This window comes from Corvus kubaryi, unplaced genomic scaffold (assembly GCF_017639235.1).
Source record: "Corvus kubaryi isolate FWS band 111438036 unplaced genomic scaffold, C.kubaryi_AGA036_p1.0 37216, whole genome shotgun sequence".
Classification (NCBI taxonomy): Eukaryota; Metazoa; Chordata; class Aves; order Passeriformes; family Corvidae; genus Corvus; species Corvus kubaryi.
This window is the reverse complement of record NW_024581061.1, coordinates 1,841,784-1,868,437: the sequence shown is the minus strand read 5'-3', so window position 1 is coordinate 1,868,437 and position 26,654 is coordinate 1,841,784. Positions and strand designations below refer to the sequence as shown.

At 40.7% G+C, this 26,654-nt stretch overlaps 1 protein-coding gene across 8 annotated transcripts in view; it reads right to left on the bottom strand.

The window, feature by feature from the left end:
* The window catches only part of CHD7 (chromodomain helicase DNA binding protein 7), a 131,826-nt gene that overhangs the window by 79,811 nt on the left and 25,361 nt on the right, over positions 1-26,654 (bottom strand). For all 8 annotated transcript variants that reach the window (XM_042022594.1, XM_042022592.1, XM_042022591.1 and 5 more), the window contains one exon: positions 8,656-10,516. In XM_042022594.1, coding sequence (XP_041878528.1) covers positions 8,656-10,341 — 1,686 coding nt within the window. In that variant the 5' untranslated portion in view covers positions 10,342-10,516. The remainder of the gene's footprint in view (positions 1-8,655; positions 10,517-26,654) is intronic.

The following is a 26,654-nucleotide window of genomic DNA, read 5'->3' as shown; positions in this document are numbered from 1 at the left end:
TTCCTCTTCATAAACAGAGGCAACACTATTGTTGGCTACACCAACCTTGCCAGGAACAGAGAAAATTCTAACTAAGTAGGTAATGTATAAAGTACAGTAAAATCAAAAAGAATGATTTAAAAACTCTGGAAAGAGCAAACCCACACTCAGATCACTTAAGTCATCCTGTGTCTCAGTTCTGTTTCCTCGTAAAGATGACTAAAAAAATTAATCTGAGTTTTATTTCTAGCTTGCCATGCTTTTAAACAATTCTCTATGCTGAGGGGGAAAAAAAGAAAAAAAATCCCATTCAGTGCTCAAAGAAGACAATTCATAAACTGACACTGGAAGCATCTTCAACATGACACACCTAATGAAATTGTGCCAAGCTCTTTGGTAGAAAGGAGATGTTCTTTCACCTCTCCAGTAACAAAATAGTTGCAAATACTTCAGTTGGAAACAGCCCCACTTTTCTAACAAAGAAAACCCTCCTGAAATCAAATCAGTCATTAATATTTGTGTGGAGTAAGAGAGAAGTCGGTAGAAGTTGGAAGGTTGCCTGTTTGTCACTAATTCAATAAAACAAGACTTTCAAAGACTTCTAAGTTTTAGTTTCAATTTATCAAAATTTGAGGGAGGATTCAAGGGCTGGTCACTTAGGGCAAGTGCAACAAAAACACAAGTTGTGTAAGGGTATTAGAGGGCCTGAAAACACTGCCAGAAGAAGAGGCAGTTCCCATTCTGCCCCAGCAACCATGCCCACTCCTACACCACCAACTTGGGCGATCTTGTGGTCACACAATGGAGAGCTGCTGGGAACATGACCTGGCCAGATAAGCCCGTTCACCACATGATCAGGCAGGCTGATGCAAGGAAACAGCAAAGGTTCTGTATGCCAGGCCACAGCCACCTTTATTTGCATGGACTTTTTTTTAAAGCAGATTAGATATTGCGAGTTACTGAATTCACACAGCTATGCTGGGAAGCTGTCAGTGGGCTATTTGCCCACAGCATGGTGACACAAAGGTATACCCTGAAGCACTGTGAAGAGCAGTAACAGGCACCACTGCACCAAATGGCTGCCTCTGGCAAGGGCTCAAGAGGCAGGTGACTCAAGCAGAGAGAGAGGTGGAGTGACTCCCTAAACACCTCTGTCCCCATTTTAACACAGACATTGGCCATTTCCTCCCTGTTCCTTCTGTTCAGCACTGGTCTGTCAGATCAACTCAGCCTTCCACTGCCCCTTACCTGATCACTGCTTCCTGCCCACACTTCCTACTCTGCTCTACCAGCCACCAAGAAGCATCTTCACCATCTTTAAACTGCACTGGCAAGCTTGAGAATATTTAAAAAGAATAGATGTACAAATAGATGCTTTAACCACTCAAGGGTGTCAAACCTTGCTCTTTAGCTACCAAACTTTACAACTCTCTTGAGAAGTCTATAAATATTTACAGATAACATCTCTAAAGAAAAAAATAAACAAGTGGGGTTTTTTCCCCAAATCCAGACTACATTATCACCAGTAAAATACACGTATCATCATACAATTAAAAGAACGAAATCTGAAAATTCAAAAGTGAAAAGCTCACTGAACCAAGGGAGAAAACACTTTTTACAGACAAAAGTTAAAAATTACACTTCAAAGTGGTGGTTCCCATAATAGTGGGAATTGACACTCCACAGTGTCAGTTTAATTCACAGAGGAAAAAAAAGAGAGCACACTTATGCAAGTTTGTGACACTTGCATTCAAGATACAAGCAAGGGCAGGATAGCTTAAAATAAATGGATGCCTCAAATTCCACGACAAAGAGGAGGACAAAATCCCAGGAGAAGGATCCATAGTAAAAAGGCAGGAAATTATTACTTTGCCTGCAACTTGTTCCTTATTAAGATTGCCACTGTATTTAAAGAATTTAATTTTTTTTTTTTAAATCAAGCATTTTCCTCTCATTTGACCTGATTTTTCCATCCTTGTAATTCTGTAGGCTGATGATGATACAGACATGAAGGTTTTTATTAGACTGTCAGCTTTCAATCATTAAAAAAAGCTTCTCTGAAACAACAGATTTAAATTTGTTCAAATAAATATAAAGTAGGACAACATCTTTTGACCATGGGAAAGCAAGATGACTGTCAAGTCCCACTGGAAGTGACCATCACCAGCAGATAAGAACACAATACTGAAGTACTAAACAAGCAGCATAAATTTAAAAATTTTTCTAGCTGGGTGATTCTTCAGAAAATGCTAATGATTTCAGGAAACAATACATTAAGGTCACCAACATATCATAGAAACTTCCAAAATACCCATGCTGTAGAACAAGTTGGGTAACTCTTAAACCTACAAATCACTATGCTGATGCAGACTTGTGTTTTTATGCTAATGCTACAAACTGGCTTTACCCAAAACTTCAGAGCAGATAATTTAATGGCACAAATTATTTTCATCACATTTAAATCATGGCACCTGAGGGAAGAAGTATTCCTGAAGTAGCTTGTGCCTCCTCAACAGTAAAAAAGACAAAAAAGTTCATAGCAAAACCACCTCAAAACTGCAAATCTTTGGCCCAAAGGGCTATTCACTGAAGAATCACTTCAAGTCCTTATTTACAAAAGCACACACAGCCTTTTCAAGGGTGAGGAAGAAATAAGCCTCTGGATATGTTAATATTAACTGCTAGACTGGAATGTAACTGCGGAGTTTTAGAATATGAACTTTTGTTGGACACAGTATTTCATAATAATTATTGTATCCTTTGAGAGACCTGCATGGGAACTCACTCACAGATGGATCAAGTTATCTGTGTAACAGACGATTCTACTCCACAGGGGTGAAATAACTTCAACACTTCTGACCAAAGGTAGATTTTATGGTCTGCTTTTCTTTTAGCTGGAAAATTATAGCTAATTACATTGCTTAGATTGCTCAAATACAAGGATTCTTCAGAGTCTTAACAAAATACAGCAGAAGCCTGTAAACTTTTAAGAAAAAAATACTGCTATCAACATTTACTTTTATATGAATACTGTGGATTTTCTTCCCGTCTTCTCTTTTGTTACTATGCACAACTTCTTATTTTGACTGTATTTTATACATATATTTTATATAAATACACACACACTCATGCTTATCTACACATAAAAATAATATACAATTGTAATTAATTAGAGATCAGTATTTGTGGGTTCTTAATTCCATTTAGTCTAGCAGCTTCAAAAATCTTGCCAACATACACTGGCTTGCTGGTCTGTGAATACTTGAAAAAGGCAACTAGAATTCCTAGGGGCACACAGCCACAAGACTTTGCTGAATATGCAGCATATATAGTACCCCAAAAGACCAGCTAACAGTCGTGTGAAATAGCCTCTGCATCAAAACAAAAAGTACCCAATAGTGTTTCTAGGTAGTTGTTTTTTGGTTTTTTTTTTTTTCATAAATCAGACTTGTTCTACTTATCAGCAGGAAAATAGTCAAAAAGTTAAACATTTGAGGGATTAAAAAGACAACAATTCTCTCTGGAGATGTGGGAAATTGCTTATGAATATTATTTATGGGAATAATCCTAACTATTCAAAGTGGCATCATTTGCTACTACATATACTTACAGGAAACACACTGAAAGATAATTTATGGGAAGACAGTTACGGGTCAATCTCTTCTTACTACATTTAGGCATTAAAACAAACACCCAGGAGAAAGACAACTTCATTTTAGTGTGCCAGCAGAAACTGATTTAACCTCTACTTTCTGCCAAGTTAGAATAGTGCATCAAACCAATGCAGGTGATCATAGTTTTCATTAATATCCCTCTCCATTCAGGTATATCCAAGTATAAATTAAACTGAGGCAGCAACACAGGGTTTGAAATTGCAGGAAGGGCCTGTGAAAGGAGTGATACAGCTGGTGACTCAGCAGGACTTTTTTCCCTGCCTCCTCCCCTGCAAGGGAGGGCAGGAAATTTCAAAAGAATGTGTTCATACCAAACACAGCTATGAGTTATGATTTAAAGCAAAGTCACATGCCCACAGATAATAAGGCCAGCAGAATAAACCTGGCAGTGAACCGGTAACACACACAAAATGAGCTCCTTCGCCACCAGAACCTGGACACTGCAACCCAGCATCCTTCAACACTGTTGGTGCCCATTGTTGAGCTCTCCCATTTAGTCAGGCATGGAGGTTATACCATACCTGTTTGTCATTTAAATACTCCTGTGTTTTACTATAAATAATGTAGATCCCATTTGTGGAACATGATAAATGAACAGGACTCGAAACTTCAGCCCACACAGTAGCTGTGGGTAAATAAGTTGTGTGTAACAACACACCCAGGACAGCCTATTCTTGGCAAAGAAAACTCCTACACTTCCTCTATCACTAACAAAATGCTCTGAAAATAATGATATGTAAGAACAACTGCACAGCATTAGGCCTCCAAAGGCCTGCCTAACCTGATATCACCTCTGATAGTGTGGAAGAGGACAAGAACCAGACATGTACACAGTAGATGCAAACCAGTAACAAATTCTCAGTCACTTATGCATGGTACAGATCTGCTGAGCCAAATGTGGTGCCTTTATGTTCATCAAATAATGATGCATTTTTCTGTGCAACATCTCAGAGATCAGCATCTTAATGTGCAGTTCTGAGTTCACCATTTGACAACTTGCTGAATACCTAAAAAGAATTCAAGGAGACAAAAAACAGGTGACAAACAACCCTTACTTCACATTCACCCCCTGTATCACTCACAATTTTAGAGGCTTTCACCAGCTCTCTTTCTCTTCCCCACTAAAACACCACCCTCTGTGCTTTTTCAAGTGCTGCTGTATTTTCTGAGGCCAGAGGAAGGGACACAGAACTTCACAGCACTTACCTCACCAGCATACCATGCATACAGGTAATAACCTTTGGTTTGCTCTCTACTACTTTCACTACAATTCCTAGTGATTTCTTTCTTTAACTTTAAAATATGCTGTTTCTTTAACAGCATATTTTCAGACAGTCATCTAACATCCAGACCTGCTCCCAAGAAGGTGTCTGCCTGCCATTTCACTGCCCAAGTACCACAGAACCATAAAATCATTTAGGTTGGAAATGGCCTTTAAGATCCCCAAATACAACTGTAAACCCACCATTGTCAGGTCCACCACTAAACCATGTCCCTAAGCATGTCCACATGTCCCTAGGCACCACTTCTATACATCTTTCAAATACTTTCATGGATGGCAACTTTATACCTTCCCTGGGCATCCTGTTCAAATGCTCGATAACCCTTTCAGTGATGAAAATTTTCCTAATATCCAATCTAAACCTCCTCAGGCCATGTCTTGACTCACACAACTTAATGGCCAAGCAATTGACTCTCCTATTATAGTTCTAATTATTTTATTTCATTTTTATTATGTTCTTCACCACATCCGCATTTGGCACTGCTTTGGGTATATTAACAGCAGCAGGAAATTTTGCCATCTAACATTTCACTCTTCTCCAGATCATTTGAGTATTTTGGAGAGCACAAGCTCACAAGCCCAAGACAGATGCCTCCACCGTGAAAACAAGCAAGCTACTCCTGCTCCCTGCTTTGCCCCTTGGTGGATTGCTCTGCCACAGCAGAGCCAGCCTTCCCACCCCATGGCCACCAAGCTCTTCTGAAAACCTTCGGTGAAGAGTGCTTCAAAGGAGGGCCGGACAAACCAAGCACATTGACTGAACTTCCCAACATTGCAGTGGTTCTTATGGATCTATCAAACCCTACTGAAGCCAGCAACTCACTGCTAACGTGGTCCTAATAACCATGCCTAGTTTTCAGCTATTGATCAAAACCAGATGAATTGTCAATCACCAGCTTCATCTCACAGCCAAAATAATTTGCAGTTTTGCACACAAAAAAAGAAACAACAAGCCTTGGAATCAACACAGAAATTTCTTTCAACTTAAAAGCAAAAGAACTTCACTTTCCTTCCAACATACCTAAAAACAAAACAGTAATTTGGTTAACCACAAATATTACAGCCTTCCCATGATAAAGCTAGCTTCAAATCACTGAAAAATAGTTACTAAGATGACTTCTGTTGATTTTAAAGTACATAGTGATTTCCATTTTCACTGACTATATTAATTTTGTTGATTCATTTTATATAAATAAAAACAAACCAGTCACTTAAATAACTGCTCTTCAGCGAACAGTTTTCTGCCTACTGACATGAAAGGAAAACCACGACACAGGAGACCTACCAACTCTGTATTCAGGCTTAAGAGCAGGGGTTTCACACATCTGCATTTTTCCCCAGGGGGTGGGGAGGGGTTAAGTTTTCGTTGATTTGAACAATATTCATTTCATCCAAACAGTTTTCAAGGGGGAAACGCCTGCCTGTTAAAGAGTTTCATTACTACAGGCAGGGCTCAAACTAATTACTTAATGGGAAGGTACTTTAACAGTAACCTTTTCCAGATAGTAACTTAACAAAAGTAAGCTAACAGAGAAGATACTTGGCTTGCTACAACTGTCTGAATTACTGATTTTAATCAAACAACTGGAGTTATCATGTGGTTTTCCTCTAATTATTTAGTTTCAGCACTTACCTTTCTTCTAGCTATTCATCTGCAGTTCAGCAGTCTGTAATAGGTTGCATAGCTCATTTAAGGGTTGAGTTGTCTGTGTTTAACCTCTTCACTGATTAAAGGGAATCAAATGTCCCAAGAACATTTAACAAGCTTGTACATTTTACAAATAAACTTTCTTCTTCCAAACCACCTTCTGATGCCAAAAATAGGCTTACTGGATGGTCAGATGAAAAGAAGGAATTAATGCTGGTGAGGAACACCACTGCTTTAGGGTGCAGTCCACCTCAAGTATTTCCTCCCATATCCCCACCATCACTGGTTATGAAAAATTCCAGTGACACTGGATTTTGTTCCTTTACTGTCTTAGAAGTCTTACATTACCATTTATACTATTTTCTTTCAAGTTTTTTTGCTAGATGCTTCCGCTCTACAGCTTCTGTACTTCTTTTTCTCATTCCTACCCTTTCTGTACTGATTTCTCTGTGCTGTCATTTCCCCCTTCCCAAATACCTGCTCATTCTCTTCATTTTTTCCTATAGTCTTGAGCTCTCTGCTTTTTCATCCCGCTTACCCACACACTTGGAAACAGGAGGCATTGGCAAAGAGCTGCTCTCTCAGACAGGAACACACAACTCCATGTGCACACAAGAACTGTAATTCAGGTTCTCCAGACAAAAGTCTGTGTATGGAGATGCAGAGAGAGGAAGGGCCGACACAGGCATCTAAAGTTTCAAACCAGCTTTGAGGTAGGGAGGAAAGAAAAAGATGGTCTTGAAGATATACTTTGTGCATCTTCAAGAGAGCTTCCTCCTCCCTCAGAGAAAGAGAGCGCACTTTTCCCCTTGCCCAGCTTAGTCCCTGATCTCCCTCGCAGGGCTCCTCCCCTCCTCCTCTCTTCCACGGGGAATGTGGAAGCCTGTCCCAGCTGCTGAGCTGCTCCATCTACCACTCCTTGTCAGCTGCCTCTCCGCAGCGCATACATCTGATTCCCAGAGCCAGCTCACGCTGTGCGGAGCAGCGAACGGGAGCAGCCGGCAGGCAGCAGTGGAGGGGACTGCTGAGCAGCTGCTTTGCGCACAGGCCCGGGACACTGCCTAGGACAGCTGTTTTTATGATTTACTGAGTGTATTGTAGCATCATATCATTACGACTGCATTCCAACAATTGTCTCCAAATATTTATGGGCAGACCCACTTGGCATTAATTATTGACTGATTGGAAAAAAAATAAGATTAGTAAACCTTTGATATCTTGACCACTAATTCATCTGATACCAAAAGCTCTTGAATTCTGACTGAACGAGTCAAAGGCAAACAATGGCAAACGTGAAGATTCCAAAAAGCCTTCTTCAGCTGAAGCTTAACACACTAGCAGGTAGCCAAACCTGTTAAGCTAAGTTTTACCATTTTTAGCTTTTAATTGAAAAATGATGTGGAATCAATACATGGCCACCAAAACCTGGCAGATCAGAGCCTCATTAAAATAAAACTTCAATTCTACCTAACATTTCATTTAAGGCTCAGAAGATTTCATTTCAGACTGATTCACACTGCTGTCTTCTCCTTCCATAAACTGTTTCCCCATAGTTTCTCAGTTGCATTACTTAGTGCTAAAGAAGTTCACACCAGAAATTTTTTTCACATATAAGAATTTCAGCTTTAATTTAAAACCACAGAACATTCCCTTAGGATTTAAAAAAAAAAAGACCTTGGTTTGACCAAAATGAACACATTATAACACACACTTCTTTCTCCAAGTTGCAAATACAAAAATTTAATAGTTTAAATGACAATTCTCACAGGTGTTTTCCATTTTCTCCCCAAAGGAACCAACATGAAAAAAATAGTAGGTATTCAGCTTGTCCTGTTGTATCCCATTTTGGTCTATCCATAACATTATCCTGTAAATATTACTGTAAGGACATTAGAAAGATAGATACCTGAACCTCATTTTACCTTCAGCCTCTGTACACCAAAAAACCCACATAACCAATAACAAACAAAGGAGTTAAGCAGAAGCAAATATTTTGAAACCATAGTTCTTGTGGATCCTGAAAGGCATTTACAGTAATTTAGAACATTTTCTACTAATTGGAAGTAGCTTACCTGAAGGACAGGCACTTTTTGTGGTGTGTTTTGTGGTGACTGGTGAAGCTGTGCCCAAGGCTGATGATGAGGATGTGGGGGTGGTGAAGACTGATGATGTATCCCTGGATGAGGCTGCATGGGAGGACAGGTTGGCATTTGCTGTTGAAAAGACTGCTGTTGACTAGGAAGCTGCTGGCCAGATATTAGTCGCTCTTGTATTGCTTGTGGATCTGCAAGGCCAACACCTGGACAACCATTTGGTCTCATGTGCCCACCCATCTCCCGTGGTGTTGAAGACATACCCATAAATGGACGATTCTGTTGCATGTTTCTGGGGCCCATATTCCTTTGTCCAATTCCCATGGCACCAGGGGGCTGGTGTGACGGCTGAGGATGGGGTATATTTGGGTAACTGCCAACTTCCATTGGTATTCCAGCACTACCAGGTCTAACCTGTGGAGGAGGTGTACCTGCTGGATTACTCATTGCTTTCATAGGTGACATGGGAGGTGGAGAGGCATAAGTTCCCTGAGGCTGTGAAGGGTGCATAGTTTGTGTGTTCATTTGGTTAAGAGAGCCACTAGGGTGGATGGGCTGCTGGTGCATTAGTCCTTGACCACTGTTTGATGGAAATCCGACAGCATTTGGGTATCTTGGTACAGATTGATTCATTGGAGTGTTATTTGTAAGGCCTAAATTCTGATTCATCCCTGTATTATTAACTAATCCCTGATTAAGGTTACTGTAAGGATATCGAGAATACTGCCCTGAGTTGTTTATAGTAGGTGAGGGTACCGTCTGGCTCCGAGAACTAAAATTAAGTGTTTGCGGCCTAACAGCACCCTGCTGGGGAGGATTAGGGGAGAATCTGGGACTGTGGGCTACTGATTCCCCATGGAGAGCAGCGGGGGGATGGTGGTGAAATTGCTGGACTGAGTGTCGCAAAGAAGGTGCCATACTGGGATTCTGCTGGGGCACATGAGACAAGTGGCCAGGTCCTGAGGTGGCAATGAAAGGGTTTCCCTGATTGAGGCCTTCTTGGCCTTGAGAAAACTGGTTCATCCTCTGCTGCTGCGGCTGACCATGCTGCTGCATTGAAAAATCACCACGAGCCATGTAGTTTCCCATCTGCTGCATGTGCTGAGGATGGCCCTGCCCAGGGGGTCCGGAGGGTGCCTGTGGCGGCTGTGTCGGTTGCGGCTGCTGCTGCTGCTGTTGCTGCTGGTATGGTGCTCTTATCTGGTCTGGCACTTGAACTGCCCGTGGTCCCCACATGGAGCCACTGTCTACAAAAGGTTGCCCATGTCTTTCATTCTGCATGCCGGGATAGACTCCCATCTGACCACCAGCACCACTGCTGTGAGGAACCTGAGGAACTGGAGGGTTGTGATACTGCGAATGAGGAGACGCTATACCATTCCCGGGGGCATTGCTTATCATCCTGTTCGGCTGATCCATCAGGTGCATTTTCTGCTGTTCATATTGATTATAGTGATCAAAATGGGTCAACTTGGCTTGATTTTGATTTGCAGGGGGATGATGAAGAGACGACTGTAAAGCGGGAAATCCTTGATCCATGGGCATTTGCTGACCCATAGGATTCACTGTATTTTCAGGATATCCACATTCTCCAAGACCTTCCAACCCTTCACTGAAAATATTCCCATCTTCTCCAAACAGACTCATCATTCCTGGATCTGCCATCTTTTCTCAGCACCCAGCTCCTTGGAGCTACAACCAGAACGTTAGTCTGTGCTTCACCTCAGTGAGGTGTTTTGTCCTCAAAGCCTTTAATCCTCAACTAATCTCCTTCATGTCATTCCATATTTCCTTAATTCTTTTGGACCACGCAGTGTCAGGCAAAGTCTGGTTACTGCTCCTAGAAAAAGCAGGGGAAGGGGGAGAAAAGAGAAGAAGATACTGAAATAAATAACATCAGGCAACATAAACAAAACATACTTGACTGTTTTTTAGACACTAGCTAGTTTCAGCCCCCTGAAATACATCTTAAAAATCTATTTCACATTACGAAGGATTCATTAGCTTTATCCAAAGCTTTATTGTGATAGAGAGTTAGGAAGCAAGCAAAACACTAGCCTTAACCTTAAATTAATCCGTTCACTAGACTTCCTAGTGCTCCTTTCTTGGGTGGAACAGAACAAAAGAACACAACACGCAGCAGCAGCAGCTGCCACAGCAGGTAGGCAGATGTATGAATATAGCTGAGCAGCCCATCTGCTGAACTAAAGCCCTGAAAACGCTCTAGTTACCAACAGCATGTCCTTAACCTTATTCCCTTGAGCTGCGTAATCAGATGAGCAAGCAGAAGCACCAGGTCCTATGATGAGCTAAAGTTAGTTATACGCACAACAGATTTTTCAAATGCATACAGAAATGACCCACTAAAAACAGACCAAACTCCAAGACTTAGCCTTTAGGAAGGAATTTTTTTTTTTTTTAACACACACATTTTATCTTAATTTAATGAATTTGTAAACTGAAAGACATAATACTTCTTCCCATTCAGCAAAACTATGTCCTCAATTTGTGTAAGAAAATTAAATTCAAAAGCTTCATCCCATGATAAGGTAGATTTCTCAATCCTTATCCTAATTTCCTTTACGATGGTAACAGGGAACAGTATCATTGGAGATCATTACTCATCTTCAGGTAATCATGCTACTAGTGCAACTACAGCACTTTCGAAGATCACACTGAAGTTTTGTTCTCTCCAGAATTGTAACCTTGAATACTCACTCAAGAGAATTAGTAATGGCAAAAGAACTTAACAAAAACCAGGTACACATTTGGACTTCAGGAATAAAAAGCAAAAAGCAACAACACAGTAGCAGAGCAGATTCAGAAAAGTTCTCATTCAGGTTTTCCACAGGGAAGACTGGTCTATTCCAAAACGTGTCCCACATCCTCTGCCCACAAGAACTTCAAAGATTTGTTTGGATCTGCTTTTTATGAACAAAGCTAGTCTACTGCTGTCTTTTTTTCTTAAAACCAGAATTTTAAACACTATGCAAAATAAACTTTAAGACAATAGTCGAGGGAGCCCATACACTTAGCAAGTAAAACTATTTTTGTATCTTGGTTGTAATTTAGTGGCAACTGTACTTGCAGATACCAACTTGCCCTTAATCAGCAACCAAAGTAAAGATTTACAAGTTTATGCTTTCACATCTTGCATTCTGTTGTGGAGAAGGGATGCTTTCAGTCACTTTGGATGCAAAATGCCAGGCCAGACTGTTTGACTGAAGGTGATTTGTCCCAGACAAGTTTTAGGGAGAAAATACCAGCACATTTATTACCCTTCTGGTAGCCACTGTCAAGAGGACCTTCTACAGCGTGAAGCAGAGGGCAAGAGGAAAGGCACAAGCATTTATCACTCCTCTTAAAATAGCATTTGAATGTCACCTTTAAAACCACACTCTTAAATCTCTTTAGTGCTTGGCTGGGATATTAACACTTCCTAAATCACTTGGAGGTAAACTCCTATGAGCCATCTTCATATCTCTAATATCTATTTGGTTTTATTTCATTTCCATTATTAGGCAGAAGCCATCTGTAATATTTACCACCTCATTCACTTTATTAGAGCACACCATAAGGAAGTTTCAACAAGGTGAGAAGAAACCTCCTCCACCAAAAGAAGCTTTTGCTATTAGACTGCTCCAGAGCAGACCACAGTCTTGGTGAAGATCCCTGATTGCTCAAGGACTTCTGGCACTGTGACTACTGACGCACACTGCCACAGGGAGCTGTTAAAGCTGGACATCAGTGTGCACTGAGAGTCTCCATCCAACAGAACAGTCTCTTTGCCTGGAAATACTAAAAAGCAGAGCACACAGATACTGCTACCCCCCAGCCTCTGATGTAATCTGGGCAATATCAAACTGGAGCCGAGTAGAGGATCTCACCCATCAGTTAGAAACAGCCGCACAGTTACGAACATGCAAGAATTTCCACTCATTTTATTACATAAATCATGCCTGCTAAAAGAACCATTTTTTAACACAAGCAGGCTCTACTCATCTGAAGCACTAATGAAACTTTACAACAAGATAACAGAGCATCTCCAGAAACAATGCTACAAGCATCAAGCACACATTTGAATCTGTTCTGTTTACTGTTTTTCAGCTGACAAGCTTCCAATAAAACTCAGGCCAGTCAGCCACTGATAACAGTCAACATCGACTCACAGGATCTGCTACTACACCCAGAAAACCAAATTAAAACAGGGTAAGGGTTTTGTTTTACTAAACACATGTTATTTCTGTTTAGTTCACACCATCCCAATTTGCAGGTTTGGGCTAAGTACTGTCCCTTACAATGCAGGAGATGTGCTAGGGAACCTAGGACTCGCCTGGCTGCCTGAGCACACACTCTTTCAAAAGAAAAGTAACCTTTAAGTTTATGATGCAGCTGTAAACAAACAAATCCATCATCTAAATTAAGAGCGAAAACGGTGTTTGCCATTACGTGATTTTAGATCTGCATTTTTATCTGAGGCATGAATCAACTTCATGTATGAGCTCTGGATGCTAAAGTTACTACCTTTGAAACACAGTGTAAGATCGTGGTTAAGAAGATGCCTCAAATGTTAGGAGTATTTATTCAGATTTAAGTCTAGCCTCAAATTTAATGACCACAGCCCTTTACAGTCAGTTGTGCTCTCGCCAAACCTTATTCTACTTTCCCCAATAAAAGTCACACCTCTGATGTGATATATGACTAACAGCAGCTGTTGAAGCTTGAAAGACAGTAGCAGCTACAACCTGATCAAAATAAATTAACCAATGTTTTGATAAGGAAACAGTCAATACTGGAATTACCTAATAACCTCTCAACCTTCTACTCTAACAGGGCAGATGTCTTCTAGATAGTTAAGCAAGTCACGAGAGTCACAGCCTTAAGTTGCAACCATGTCTGCTTCTTTCAAAACCAAAGAAAGCCAACACACAAATAAAGGTATAACCTGCATCAAGCAATAATTCTAGTTAAAATACTCATTCAGCACCACTGTCCACTTCCCCATGAATGCAGACATACTAACAGCAATATTAACCATGATAAACTCAGCTTACAGTCCTTTTTTAAATTAAATAGTTTAAAAATAAAGGCAGGGTGCATCTTCTCCACATTCCTGCAACTTAAAACCGACATACACAGAAGCAGTGACCGTTTCTTGGGTACAAAGGGAAAAGTATCTGAACCCTTAGAAAGGTGGATAGCTGTAAAAAAGTATGAATGTATGAAAAGACAGTGAATTTTTTTTATTGCCATCTTAAACTATACAGGTTCTGCTATAAAATTCTATCACTTTTCTGTTCCTGAACATGAAAGATTGCACCAAGAAGACCGACCTAAAGAGTCAATGAATATATTTCGTTAAGGCTGCCTAGACAGCCTGTTTCTGTTCCAAGCAGTGGTGTGATCCCAACCACCAGGACACAGTCAATTGCTTAACAACCCTGTTGTTTCAATAGACAAAGCTTACATTTACTCCAGTTTGCAACATTCCAGTCTTAAACAGCTAGATCTCAAATTTAAGTAGTAGTTAACCATTGCCCAGCTTAATATTCCAAAACTGCCTGCACTCAGTAGTCTTCAGCAGCTTCCCACTTTCATGAGTTGAACTAAACTGGCTGCTGCATACACATAACTTATCTAGGGCTGCAAACACTAAAAGCCCGAACTTCATTAGTTTTGCTCCCAAAGCAGCAGATCCAGGCAGTCAAAGACCAGGAAGCAGCAAGAGCAGCACACAGATGCCCATGCCCTCCACACCATCCTCACATTCTGCCGTTCAGAAGAACATTTTGTAAATCAACAGGTTCCTCGATTCAGCTATCAACCCTTCTACAGAAGAAATACAGCAGCATTTGGCTGTGCAGCAAGTAAACTGAATAAACAGAAGGTGAGAAGGCAACTAATACTGACTGCTCCAAGCTTGAAATGACATGTGTCATGCAGGGTTATATTTTTACAGCTATTAGTTGATACCTCTGACAAAACTCTGAAGTACTTGACAGACACAAACAAACCAGCTACTCACATAATGGAAGTATGCCCTTACATACAATGCAATAAACACCACAAATACCATGCTATTTTGAAGAACTAGGCTAAAAAGACCTCTCGTGCTAAAAAACAACACCATGCCAGAGGTCATTTTGAGACCAGAGCCTCAAAATGTAGGATTAAACACTAGGCTACTAAATCTGCATTTAAACATTGCACATTTAAACTGCTTTTCAAAACTGCTAAGCTCCGGCTGGCTGTTAGGGGTAGTAATTTAAGCATTTGCCACATGGAAGGACAAGACATAAATGACAGCAATGAAAGTCACATTCTTATTTTACTCACAAAGCTGACGGAAAATATTCACCAAAAACTTCATAAACACATGTAACACCATGACAACACAGAAAAAGTCAGGACAAGTCATTCAAATTGGGCAAGATGGTTGGTGAGGCTTCTACATTTCACCTCATTCACCTACTGAGTGCACAGCACTGCTGATGCCAGGACAGTTATGCAAGTGCCTGACTGTGTCCGTGGGAAGCATGTCTTGTCTCCTACGTGCTTAATGCTTACTTTCATTGCTGTCACAGACAACACTCATGGTACGTTCCTCCTGCATATAGATCAGCCAAAATATAAGACCAGACCTGTTAAGTGATTGCAACACCATTTCTGACTGCAGCTTCCAAAGAGACTTGGTTTCCTGAATGCCTGAAGACCTTTTTTTTTTAATTCACTTAGAATGCTTTCCTACTATACACTTCACACAGCACAGCTGTGTTAAAAATTAAGTCCGTATAGTTCAGACATCAAAGGATGGCAGGAATCTTATTCCCCCTCATCCTGGGAAAGGGAGACAAGACTTGCAAAGATGAAAAGAATGACCTGATGCACTTCAGGAATATTCTGCCTTAGTAGGAAGCATCAGCAAATATGCTTTAAGCTTTTCTGAAAAGTTTAGTTTCACATTTATCTAGGTAAAATTCAGTTAGTTCTTCACAGAAATACATCCTTACAAGAATTTGCAATAGCAACTTAAAGGCTGGCAATGTCTCTTGTTAAATTAAGAAAGTGGTGGGGGGAACACGCAGAGGAAACCTCAGGTGCCTTTCCTCAAAGGTCACAGGTTTTGCCAATGTGTAGTCAGCTAAAATGCCATGAATGATATTCAGTAATATTTTTTTGCCAGGTAATCCATGAAATCCTACATTTCTCATAAAATCGTTCAGAAAAAGCCAGATTGGATTTTATTTTCTTAATGTATGATGTATGTTGGCAAAAAACAGGCTTTCACTGAGGCAACTGAGGGCACAACAGCCTTCGAATATTTGGCAGCTTGCTGCTGTCAAGCAGCTGATGCAGGAATGACCAGCCCAGAGTTCAGCCTGTGCCACAAATTTGGAAACAATATCCTACATCATTCAAGTTCACAGGAGCTCTGATACAAGACCACAATAGCGTCACTTGGGAGGACTCTGATGCAAACCCACTGAGCCTCTCTGTTACATCATATGAAGGCACTCTCCATACCAGTTGGGCTGCAAACTCTTTGCCCTAACATGGGAGCATTGCTAATTTTAAGTCAGCACCTATAATATTACAGAAGAAGCTTCAACATGTCTTTTCTTTCCTGATCAGAAGAAAAAGAGGAAAGTTTAGAGCCATTTATTAGAAGTATGTATTTGGAGGCCTTTAATGAGGTAACCAGAAGAATTAAAAAAAAAAAAGAGAGAAACGTTTTTTGCATTTAAGTACATTACAAACATGAGGTGAGAGAAGAGCAGACAAGCCTAATCCAGAAATATTTCAATTTTAGTGTTACGTAACCTGGAATTTTAAGAGGCCTTTTTTCATTGCATGACCACCCTCTCTTCCAACATAAGTTTAAAACACACATGTGAGGTGGTTTATCTAAAAATAGTCCTAGATAAGTAAGAGAAACAATTGCGGTCACAAAAATATTTCAGGAATACTCTTCAAAACATTTGACAGAGGTGTTAACCTCGCGAATAGCTCCATAAAGGGGAGCAGTAACATGCTCAGTGTGGCCCCATAATGAGGTTTGACCATGACAAGGCAGCAGTATAGCCAATACAAAAAAAATACCAAAAATTGTATCAGCTACATAGCTGCCTTGTTTTGGTGGGCTGGAGACATTCGGCTGAGCACTCGCCGCTCGGCGGCTGTGCGATGGCCAGGCGAGCACAAAGCCCTGGCAGGGCCAGCGGGGAGGTGGTGTCAGGGAGAAGACTTATATTGTCGCCATCAGTCACCCAGAAATCTCCCCGCAATTACATTCCCTTCTCAAGCTGACACTAAACCGGCCCGGGGATTCAAGAGGTGGGGTAAGCGGCGACCCTGCTGGGGCGCTGAAAAAACACCCCGTGCAACCGATGGCTCCGGGCTTTTTGTGCACCTACTGCAGTTGTCACTGATTAACCAACTGATCTGGCAATTTCCTACATTCTTTTGCATTTAAAAAGGATCTGAGAGGCCCGAGAGTCATCCCCTTGCATATTCCCGGGGGAGTGGGAGGTTGCGCCCCGTCCTGCCGGGCTAAGGCGCGGAGGGGCCCCGCCACCCTCCTGCCCTCCTCCCCCAGCCCGGGCCTGCAGCTGAAAATAATTTATCTCCTCTCTCCGCCGGGCTCCCGGCATATGCGATTGGGAGGGAAACGTATCCATCATGGATAAACTTGAGCACAAAGACAGGCTGAGTGTCACAGGATACAAAAGGGCAGAGGTCGCCGCGGCGAGCGGGAGGGTTTGCGCAGCGCAGGGCAGGGCAGGGCGGCATGGCCGCCGTACGGCAGCGCCGGGCCAGGCCTGCCCGGCCGGGCACAGCCCCCGGAGTAAACAAAGCCCGAGTCACAAAAACCGGAAAAAAACCCGCTGTAAACAACAAAATAACCGGAGGGGTGACGAAGCTCTGAGTAACACGGGGCCTTTCCTCCGCTCCTTTCGCCGAAAGCAGCTCATGGTGTTTACACTCAAAGTTGGGAACTGTAAAAATTCATGAGGTGGAGACTCAAATGTTTCCCAGAGTTTCTGAACATGTGATTTTCACCGAAATGTATTTTTTTAATCACGGGCAGGTTTTAAGACTTAATCGTATCCCAAAAGGCTATTTCCAGCTATAGAATTATGAGCACTTTAAAGTAGCCAGACCCTATATTTTACTTTACCTGTTACAAGGCCAATACAATCATGTTTCATTCATAGTTTATGAAGTCTGAAAAACCACTTGATGAAATTACAGTCTACCGATACCACACATGGTATATTTGTCCACGTATATTCTATAATCATTTCAATTTATGACTTGTACTTAAGAGTCATTTTCCTGTACATGTGTTCTTCATAAATACTGGTAGATCGCAGTCTGCGCTTGTACAGGAACCACATATCCACACTCATTTCTGTTAAGATAAATACACCCTATGCACCCAAAGTCAAAAGCCAGTTTTCACATGACTAAAGAGAACACACTTCAGGAGTGTGGAATAAAATGGTAGTTCTCCCTTACATTCTTTACATGGTGCAAAATGAATCATCCTACATCTGAACTTAAGCTCTCACTGAGCTTCCAGTATTGATGATCCTTTTTGCCTCATACACTTCAGCATACTGTCTTGACCCTTTCAGCAAAGAAAAAAATTATTACATATTACACCGGGAAAGGATTGCAAATTATCTTTTTTAGAAAAAGATAACATCAGCATTTCCTAATGTATTTTAAATGAAATCACATGGAAAATGGCTTGGGTTGGAAGAGACCTTAGAAATCATCCCAAGACCCAAACACTGGATTTTACAAATTTAAATTTTTCTTTTTTTCTTTTTTTTTACAGATTTTAACTTTGTTACAAAAAGGACCTGTAGCATCAAACTAATTATGTATTTTATAATATGGTATAGACTGTTTAAAACAAGTGTTAAATTATTTCACTAACTTAAAATTGGCCACAAAGAAAAGGTGTTGGTGGGGGAGGGTGTGAAGACAGACAGTACACTGCAGGACAGAATGCAGTACATGGAGTAAATAGATTTCAGAAACCTTCATTTAGTGCCTGGACCATCAAGTGGGTCCAGTAATGTCCCACAGAATACAGGGGACAGCTGAGATACAGGACAGATATCCAAATGATTTTCTACAACTACTGTTAATTGGACTTCTTAAATTTGAGGGGTTTGTTTGTTTTAACTTATGCACCTTGAACATTCTATTGTTTTTTTGAAGAAGGATATGGCAAAAAAAGGGGTTTCTTCTCGGTCAGTGCTATGGAAGCAGGCTCTTGCACATACAAATGAAGTCTGATTTTTTGTGGTTTTGCTTTTTTTTTTAACGTAATGCCTGGCTCACGGTGGTCATCAGTACTTACTGAAATCACAACATAAACAGCTATACCAAGCTGTTCTCCCCAGTGGACAATGCCAATGGAAAAATGTGTGTCTCAACAGCTGTCTCAACAGCTTCTAATGTATAAGACTAAGATACTTAAGAGTAAGCAAACTGCCAAGCTCAAGTTCACTCAGACATGGAAAAAGGGTGCCTAGATAGCATAAACAATAGTGCCAGAAATTAAAAATTTGCACTGGGGACTGTCAGATGAGTGCAACTCTTGTCAGTCCTCATGTGCAGTGTGGCCCTTCTGTCCAAGCAGGCCTGAGCTCAATGTTTTTCCTCTATAAAAGCAGGTTCAAAGGGAAGAAAACCAAATTTTCTTGTGTGAAACTTTAATGGGGCATCAGTTTTTTCTTCACACAGAAGAAAGCATGTTGCTTAATCGATTTGCAGTTCTAAAATTACTCCAGGATGGAGTTGTTCAAATGAACAAAAATAGTCTTCCAGGGGAAAATGTGTCATGTAAAATTCTAGAACTGTGCAATTTCACTCCCTTCTCATCAAGATTTTGAAGAACTTGGAAGTAACTATCTTTGACATGCAAACTGCTGACCCAGAATGCAGAGCCACAATCGTTGAAACTACTGCAGCCAGCAGGAGCAGCTGACATTCACCTACCACAATCGTTTACACCCAACAGGAAAGTTCTTGAGCTACCTGCAATTCCTCACAACCTCTGCAGAGTTAAATGATGAAGATACAAGAGCAGTGCTGCATTCACAAATTAGATGTGAAAGGGAATTTTTACTCATCTAGAACTGAACTTGCAAACCAGTTCCACTTCACGGTACGCTCCACCTTCTCTCAAAAAGCAGGGCTAAACTTAATTTTATAATAGAAAGCACTATCTTCACTGTTCCTAATGATTCACAGTCTATTTAAATTTACCTGTTAAGTTTATCAATCTTACTGTAGCATCTACAGAGAATTAGAAGTTTCCAAGTCCTTTTAAGTTAAAATAAACTTATAAAAACCCTGAAACCCTGAAGCCCCCCAAAACCCAAACAAACGAACCCAAACCAAAACTTTCCACATTGCCCTCCCTCAACAAGCCCAAAAAATTTATTTCTACTCACAAAAAAAACCTGTGAGGTTAAAATCTAGCACAGGGTGTCAGGGAGTTTTTGTGTGTTTTGTGTTATTTTGTGTGGGGTTTTTTTGTTGCTGCTTTTGTTCTGTTTTTTTAAGTAGGAAAAGCAAGAAAATTAAAGGAGTGAGCAGGCTGCCTAAAAGATTAGAGTACTATTTTACAAGCATAAGAAATAGGAAGGCTTATTTTGGTAATTTTGGAAGAGTTTGATTGCAAACTTTGCTGGACTAGCAATTTCTTTCTTTTGTGTTTGTAAATACCTGAAAAAATAAAAGTATGACCAATAAAATGGCTCATTAAAAAAACCCAAGCAAACCGAGTAGCAAGGATCCCAGAACAAGAGAATTGAGGACTCTTACTCAACTACTATATGAAGACTGCTACCATGCAGATTTGTGTAAGCAGCCGAGTTTAGAGCTAGTTCACCTACTATTCAGAGTCCAGTTCTCAGAACAAGATCTACAATGGCTAGTGAATTACTTATGCAACAGTGCAATGCAGAAACACTACTAGGAAAATCTTTTTTCTACCAAGAGTCAAAAACCTGCTCGTCAAAAGTGAATAAACTCAAACAGCTAAAACAGTATTCCTTTGCTTATCAACTATGTAGTGAGGACAGTTAGAACAGGTACAAAGAACTCTGAATTTCCAGTGCTAAACATTTCCAAAATTATTTTATCTATATATAAAAGAGAAAAGCCTCATCCAGAATAAGATAGCTACCAAAAGGCTGAAAAATTTTACTAGGTTTTACTTAAGCATTACTAAACAGCATTATTATAGCATAGATTTAGATCACCTGAACCCAACAATGAAGTGCACAGCTGAGGAAAAAGCATGGATGAGGCTCTGCTAGAGATCAATTGATTTAGAAGTCACAGGAATTAGTGGCAGATTAAATACTTATGCTGTATTAGCAAATATTATTTGGATCTACAGCTGAGACTCGGGTAACTCTTTAATTAATTATGCTTGCAAAGCAATAAAATCTAGCTCCTTGTCCCTCCAATTATATATACGATATAAAACCAGTTATGAAAATAAAAAGTACGTAAAAGTACTTGAAAGAGAAGATGAACTGCCTGCTGTCACTACACAATGAGCTTTCCTGACCAACATTTTACAGTACCTTTTAAATTACTGTATCTGATCACAAAGCATCATCTGAAACACATAAGAGCATGATTCTTCCTTTCCTATCCTGCTCAGTACCTGAAATCCATGTACCTGTGTTTACAGGCAACAGTTATCCCGAAGTTAAGTCTTGAAATAGAAGCAAGAGAGATCACCTCAGAGAAGTCCATGTTATGTCCTCAAGTGAGACTGCAGCTTCAAAGCAAAGCAAGCTCTTTGCCTGCATTTCCCTCAAAGCCAAGTCTCTCTCACTTCCCAGTGCAATGTGGATGCCAACACCAACTGCACTTACCGTATCCCCACAGTACCCAATACATTCTGGGCAGCTCAAAAACCAAAAAGGAAGAGTCAAGCAAAAGATACTGGAACTAGCTTCACTGAGATGTCTACAAGGCAGGCAATAGCAACAGCTGTCAAACAGATTTGCTCATCGGGATTGTCAGGAGTTCCAGCCTCCTTCTGAGCATCCAGGTAAGCCAGCTGCCACATTCCCTTTCATATGCACTCCTCACTAGTCAACCATACCTCTCACATCAGCCTTGGGTTACACAACAGGCTGCACGGTGATCATATTCAAAAGCTGTTGCTACCAAAAACTAGAAGTATTTTTTTAAAATTAAGACTTCTTTTTGTGTGTCTTTTTTTTTTTTTCCTCTGTGGAAGCCTGCATTTGTGTTTGATTTGTGGCTACTTATAAATTAACTTTCTAAGAGCAGGCTAAGTGAAGGTTTTATTGAACAAACTGTAAGCTTTGGACCTGACAATATTGACAGTCTCTTATCAAAAAAGAGAGTATCTATACTTACATGCAAAACTGTAAATGGCATCTAACTTATTCTTCTGATTATTCAATACCTACATTTTTAGGCACCTGCATTTGTAAGTGCAGTGGTTAGGTGTTAGTAACGCTAATTGCTAAATGATGTATGTGTTCTAGTAACTCTTCCTGACACCTCCATATAAAATGGATTCTTTAGAATGAATGGAAGATGCTACGAAACAAGAATTACTATGTATTTATAACCTTTTCAGTAATCAGTAATTGAAGCATTAGGTAAAAAGAAAAACCATCAAGAAAACCCAAACAAAACCACTTCAACATCTGTGTACTTAAAAGGAAAAAATTCCCCTATTCTTTAGGGATCTCAAGATTGTAAACAGCATCGCATAAGGAAGGATTATTACATTTTTCGCAACATCGAGATGCTCTACGAAGAAACAGGCGAAATCACTTCTTCTGTCTGCAATAAACATGTAATTCAATTTAGTTCATTTAAACCAGGAGAGTCAGCTCCATGGTATCAGTCTGGTCTGTAAATAGCCCTTGTTGATAATCTGAGAATTTGAGATTGTTGCTATGGCCATGACATGCTACTTTACCTGAGGATCAACAGTTAATTTTTCATTTCTCACACCTATGCCCTATGTCTTCTTCACAACAAGGACAAAACTGAGCCCCCTCTCACATCTAAAACACTGAGTGAGGTAACAGCATTAAAGCTGGAGTAGATTTACAGTAAGGTCCAGATGAGTACTAAAAAAGCCTTTTTCTGCAGAGCTGAAGCCAACTAAAACAAGTTTAAACCAGAGTTTCGTTTGAGAGGCAAGGAGAAAGTATACATCAACAAAGCAGCGATGCAAGGAACATCTACAAGATAGAAATCTATGGAGCGCCTCTATTTCAAACCTGTGAAGGCAATATAGTCCAATCATTCATATTTTGTTGGAAAAGCAGTGTCCATCTTATTTCACCAGAGACATACTGCCTTTTAAGGTAACTGATACAAATTAAATGGTGCTATAGAACACACTGAAATCTTTTTATAGTTTTGAGAACTAGATTGAAGATTTCAGCATTTATCACAAACTTCCCATTTCACTGGAGTCAGAGACCATCCAGCCAGTTTCCCCTACTTGTTTGACCTAGGCATCTGCAGTTTTGAATGAATTAAAACCCAGATAACTACTAATGCATCCATTTAAATTAATATCCTATTTCTGCTGCACCATACTGTAGCTACTTAATCTGAGAGCCTTGTAGCCAGACAGAGTAGCATACCAAATAACCAAACTCCTTAAACCATCTGTAGACGCTCATTCCACTGTTTGTTGTTCCCAAACTTCAGAAATAACAAGCTGGATTCCCCTTGACTCTGATCTTGTGTCTTTCCTAGTAATGCTCCAAGTGCAGAACACAGGGTGGGGAAGCTGCTTTCCAAAACATTGCAAAGCCTCTTCCCTGACTTCTCCATACACTCTTACTGTTCAGCTGAGTTCCCAAACTATTAACATGGTAATTGCTCACAACTGAGCACAGCTGAGAGACTGAGTCGTGCAAATCTATCAATAAAAACACTCCTGTCTCACGAAGTCCTCCCCTTCTTGGTCAGTGTTTCATCTGCTCCATGCATTTCAAGAAGGCAACACATCTCATGAGCCTGGAGCCTCTCTTCTCACTCTGCATGGAATGATGTGTGGCAGCTGCACTTGCACAGAAAACCATCCAGAAGTATATTACACTTCTGTTAATGCAATACATCTATCATCCCAAAAGGCAAACAGTTGCTCCTATCAGCAACTCTGTAATATTTTATTTCCTGATTATCAATTTCTGCCAACATCAAGCTAATAAATGCATGATCCCTAGTTAGAAATCAGTGGTTAAGTTACATATACCGTATTAGCCAGAATGTGGGGGCAGAGGGGGGCTAATTTGAGAAATACATAGAAACCTTGCTTTCAGGAGAATGAGAATTAGCACTTTTAATGTGCTCTGGGATTTCAAGTTGAATGCATGAGCCACTTAAAAAAAAAAAAATCACTTTACAGTAATTTCCAACTGGTTGCCTAACACCCATCTCCTAAGTGACTATCATCAAAACATAACCATAACACTAGCGATGAATTAATATTAAAACCCTTCAGTGAGATCACAGAAGTCCTCAAAAAACAGCCCAAGTTGTCAGAGCACACACTTCTCCCACACACTGAGTAGTAGTCAGGATATAAAAGCTTTGTTCAATTACTAAAGTGGGTGCTAGGTAGACTTCTCATTTACACATATAATTTTGAAATCCAAACCAATTTGACAGTGTCTAAACAGATTTTAGAAGCCAAGAACGACTGCTTCCACAAAGAAGATGATGCAGTAGTCAGAAAAAGGGAAGCTACACTCACCCACCAGGACAATTTGACTAGCGAGACACTGCTCTTTGACAGTTTCATGTACTTTGGCAGGGATAATTAGTGAAGTTTTGCAGGGTTTCTGTGTACCAGCAAATCAGAAGTGGCTACAATTCTTCACTTATAAAATGGACATTTTGTTGTTCACCTGTTTTGCTTTACAGAAATACTCTGTTGCAGGCCTGCATTGCCACTCTCTCTCTGCTGATGTTGGTAACTCACCAGTATCACTCAAGAGAGAGCAACCGCCCAGCGATCTGTCAAAGGCATAGTCTAAGCAACTGCAAAATGGAAGTGCTAAAGACAAGAGCAGCCTAAAATAGCAGTCTGAAGATGGGCAGCAGGCATCTGCCTGCCAAAAGTGAAACACCTCGTAGGGTAAAGTTCCCTGGCTCCTGGGCCAAGAGAATGATGGCCACTCCAAGGTTTCTTAACGCCTCCCTTGGCTCCCTGCTACTTCTCACTAGTTGCATATTTTTGTCTTCACAAATAAGGCTTCAGCTATTTCTCTGTCTGCATGCTGCAGGTTAGCATTTAGCATTGCTGGACATTTCTGAGCCCACCAGACAGTAGCACAGTGACCCTCCCAGGGCAGGGGGCAGCTGCCATGTCGGGCAGGTCTACAGCATCGCAAACGCAACTAAGATGAGCAAACACATTCGCTACAAAGAAATGAAAACACACCTAACAAAAGTTTTTCAAAATATTAGATGTGCATGTGTTGCATGTCAAGGTTTCTGATAAAAAAGGAAAATAGACATGCAAGCCATTTTCTCCAAAACCACAACCCCTTAATTCCCCAGGTCAGCACAGTGTCTGGTCCTTCAACATTTCACTCGGCTCAGCAGATGAGGAAACAGTCGCACCAGAAGGCCCTGTAACAGATGGAAACCAGAGCAGCTGGAGAGCAGGGAAATGTCTGTGCGGGTGAGGGGGTGGGGGCAGAAAGCCCATCCGCACTCCCAAGCTCTAAAGCTGCATGCAGCCATCATGCCCTACTGCAAACTCAGCCCACGGATCTGCTGGGGAGAAAGTTGAAGGAAGCAGTATGTGGCTGGATGATTTAGTGCTTCCCAGACTTCCCATCAGGAGAGCAATACTGAGCCATGCAACACAGGGCTGCAAGCACTGGTTGTGAGCCCCTCGGGTGCAAGAGATAGTGGAAAAGAGCAAGCTGGGCATTTGCCTTCTTCATGGAAAGCACAGCAGATGAAGAACTGCCAGCTGGAGAAAGCCTAGAACTGGAGCACTGAGGAAGGAAACAAAACTACACACGCATACTGGAGAAATGAGTAGGGAAACAGTGAATGAACTGATATCAAAACCTGCCAAGGTCTGAGGGACCTTTTTTTCTTTCCTTTTTTAAGTAAGAGGTACTACAAAACCAAAATGGCACAGAGATACATTTTGAAAGAGGGAAAAAATATGGTAAATGAGGAAGAATAAGAATTGAAGAAAAAAGCCCTGCCATATGGTACAATTATTTCACTGCAGTTTAGATTCACAGCTTTACAACACCTGCGCAGTTAATAACCGTATTAAGTCATACATGATGTCACCAGTATTTCCTTTCTTTCTCAACTTAGTTAACTATTAGGGAAATACATCCAGCAGGGGTTTCTATACTTTGGGAAAGACAAATGACTGTCCATGATTAAGATGCCCCTCCCCTGACACAGTTTGGAAGGTAGCCTACCCCCAGTTCCCAGATGAGGGAAACGGACCAAGCCCTGTGAGGGAAACTGAGCCATTAAGCAGGGATAGTTTATTATAAACAAGACGAGTGAGGTGGGGTTTTTTTCTTCTTTGTTTCTTTTAATCCTGGTTGGAACTATCTTCTGCAATCCTGGCTGGAACTACCTTCTGCAATGCTTTTGGTTCCTCAAGTCAGGAGACAAGAAACTAAACTGATCAACTTATAAGACGGAAGTCCTCATATTAGAGCAGGAGATTACAGTGTTAACCCAGATAACGCAAACAAGGTCAGTCGGCGCTTGTAAAAGGCACACAGAAATACTCCACTATATATATACACATATATAAAACTGTTCATTACCTGGCCTGCCACGTAGAATTAGACTTTGAACATTGATTTTCAGCAGCTGTGAGCAACTGCAAAATTGACAGGGCAGTGGAAAGTTTTCATGATGATTTTTCCTCCTTAGTTATTCCT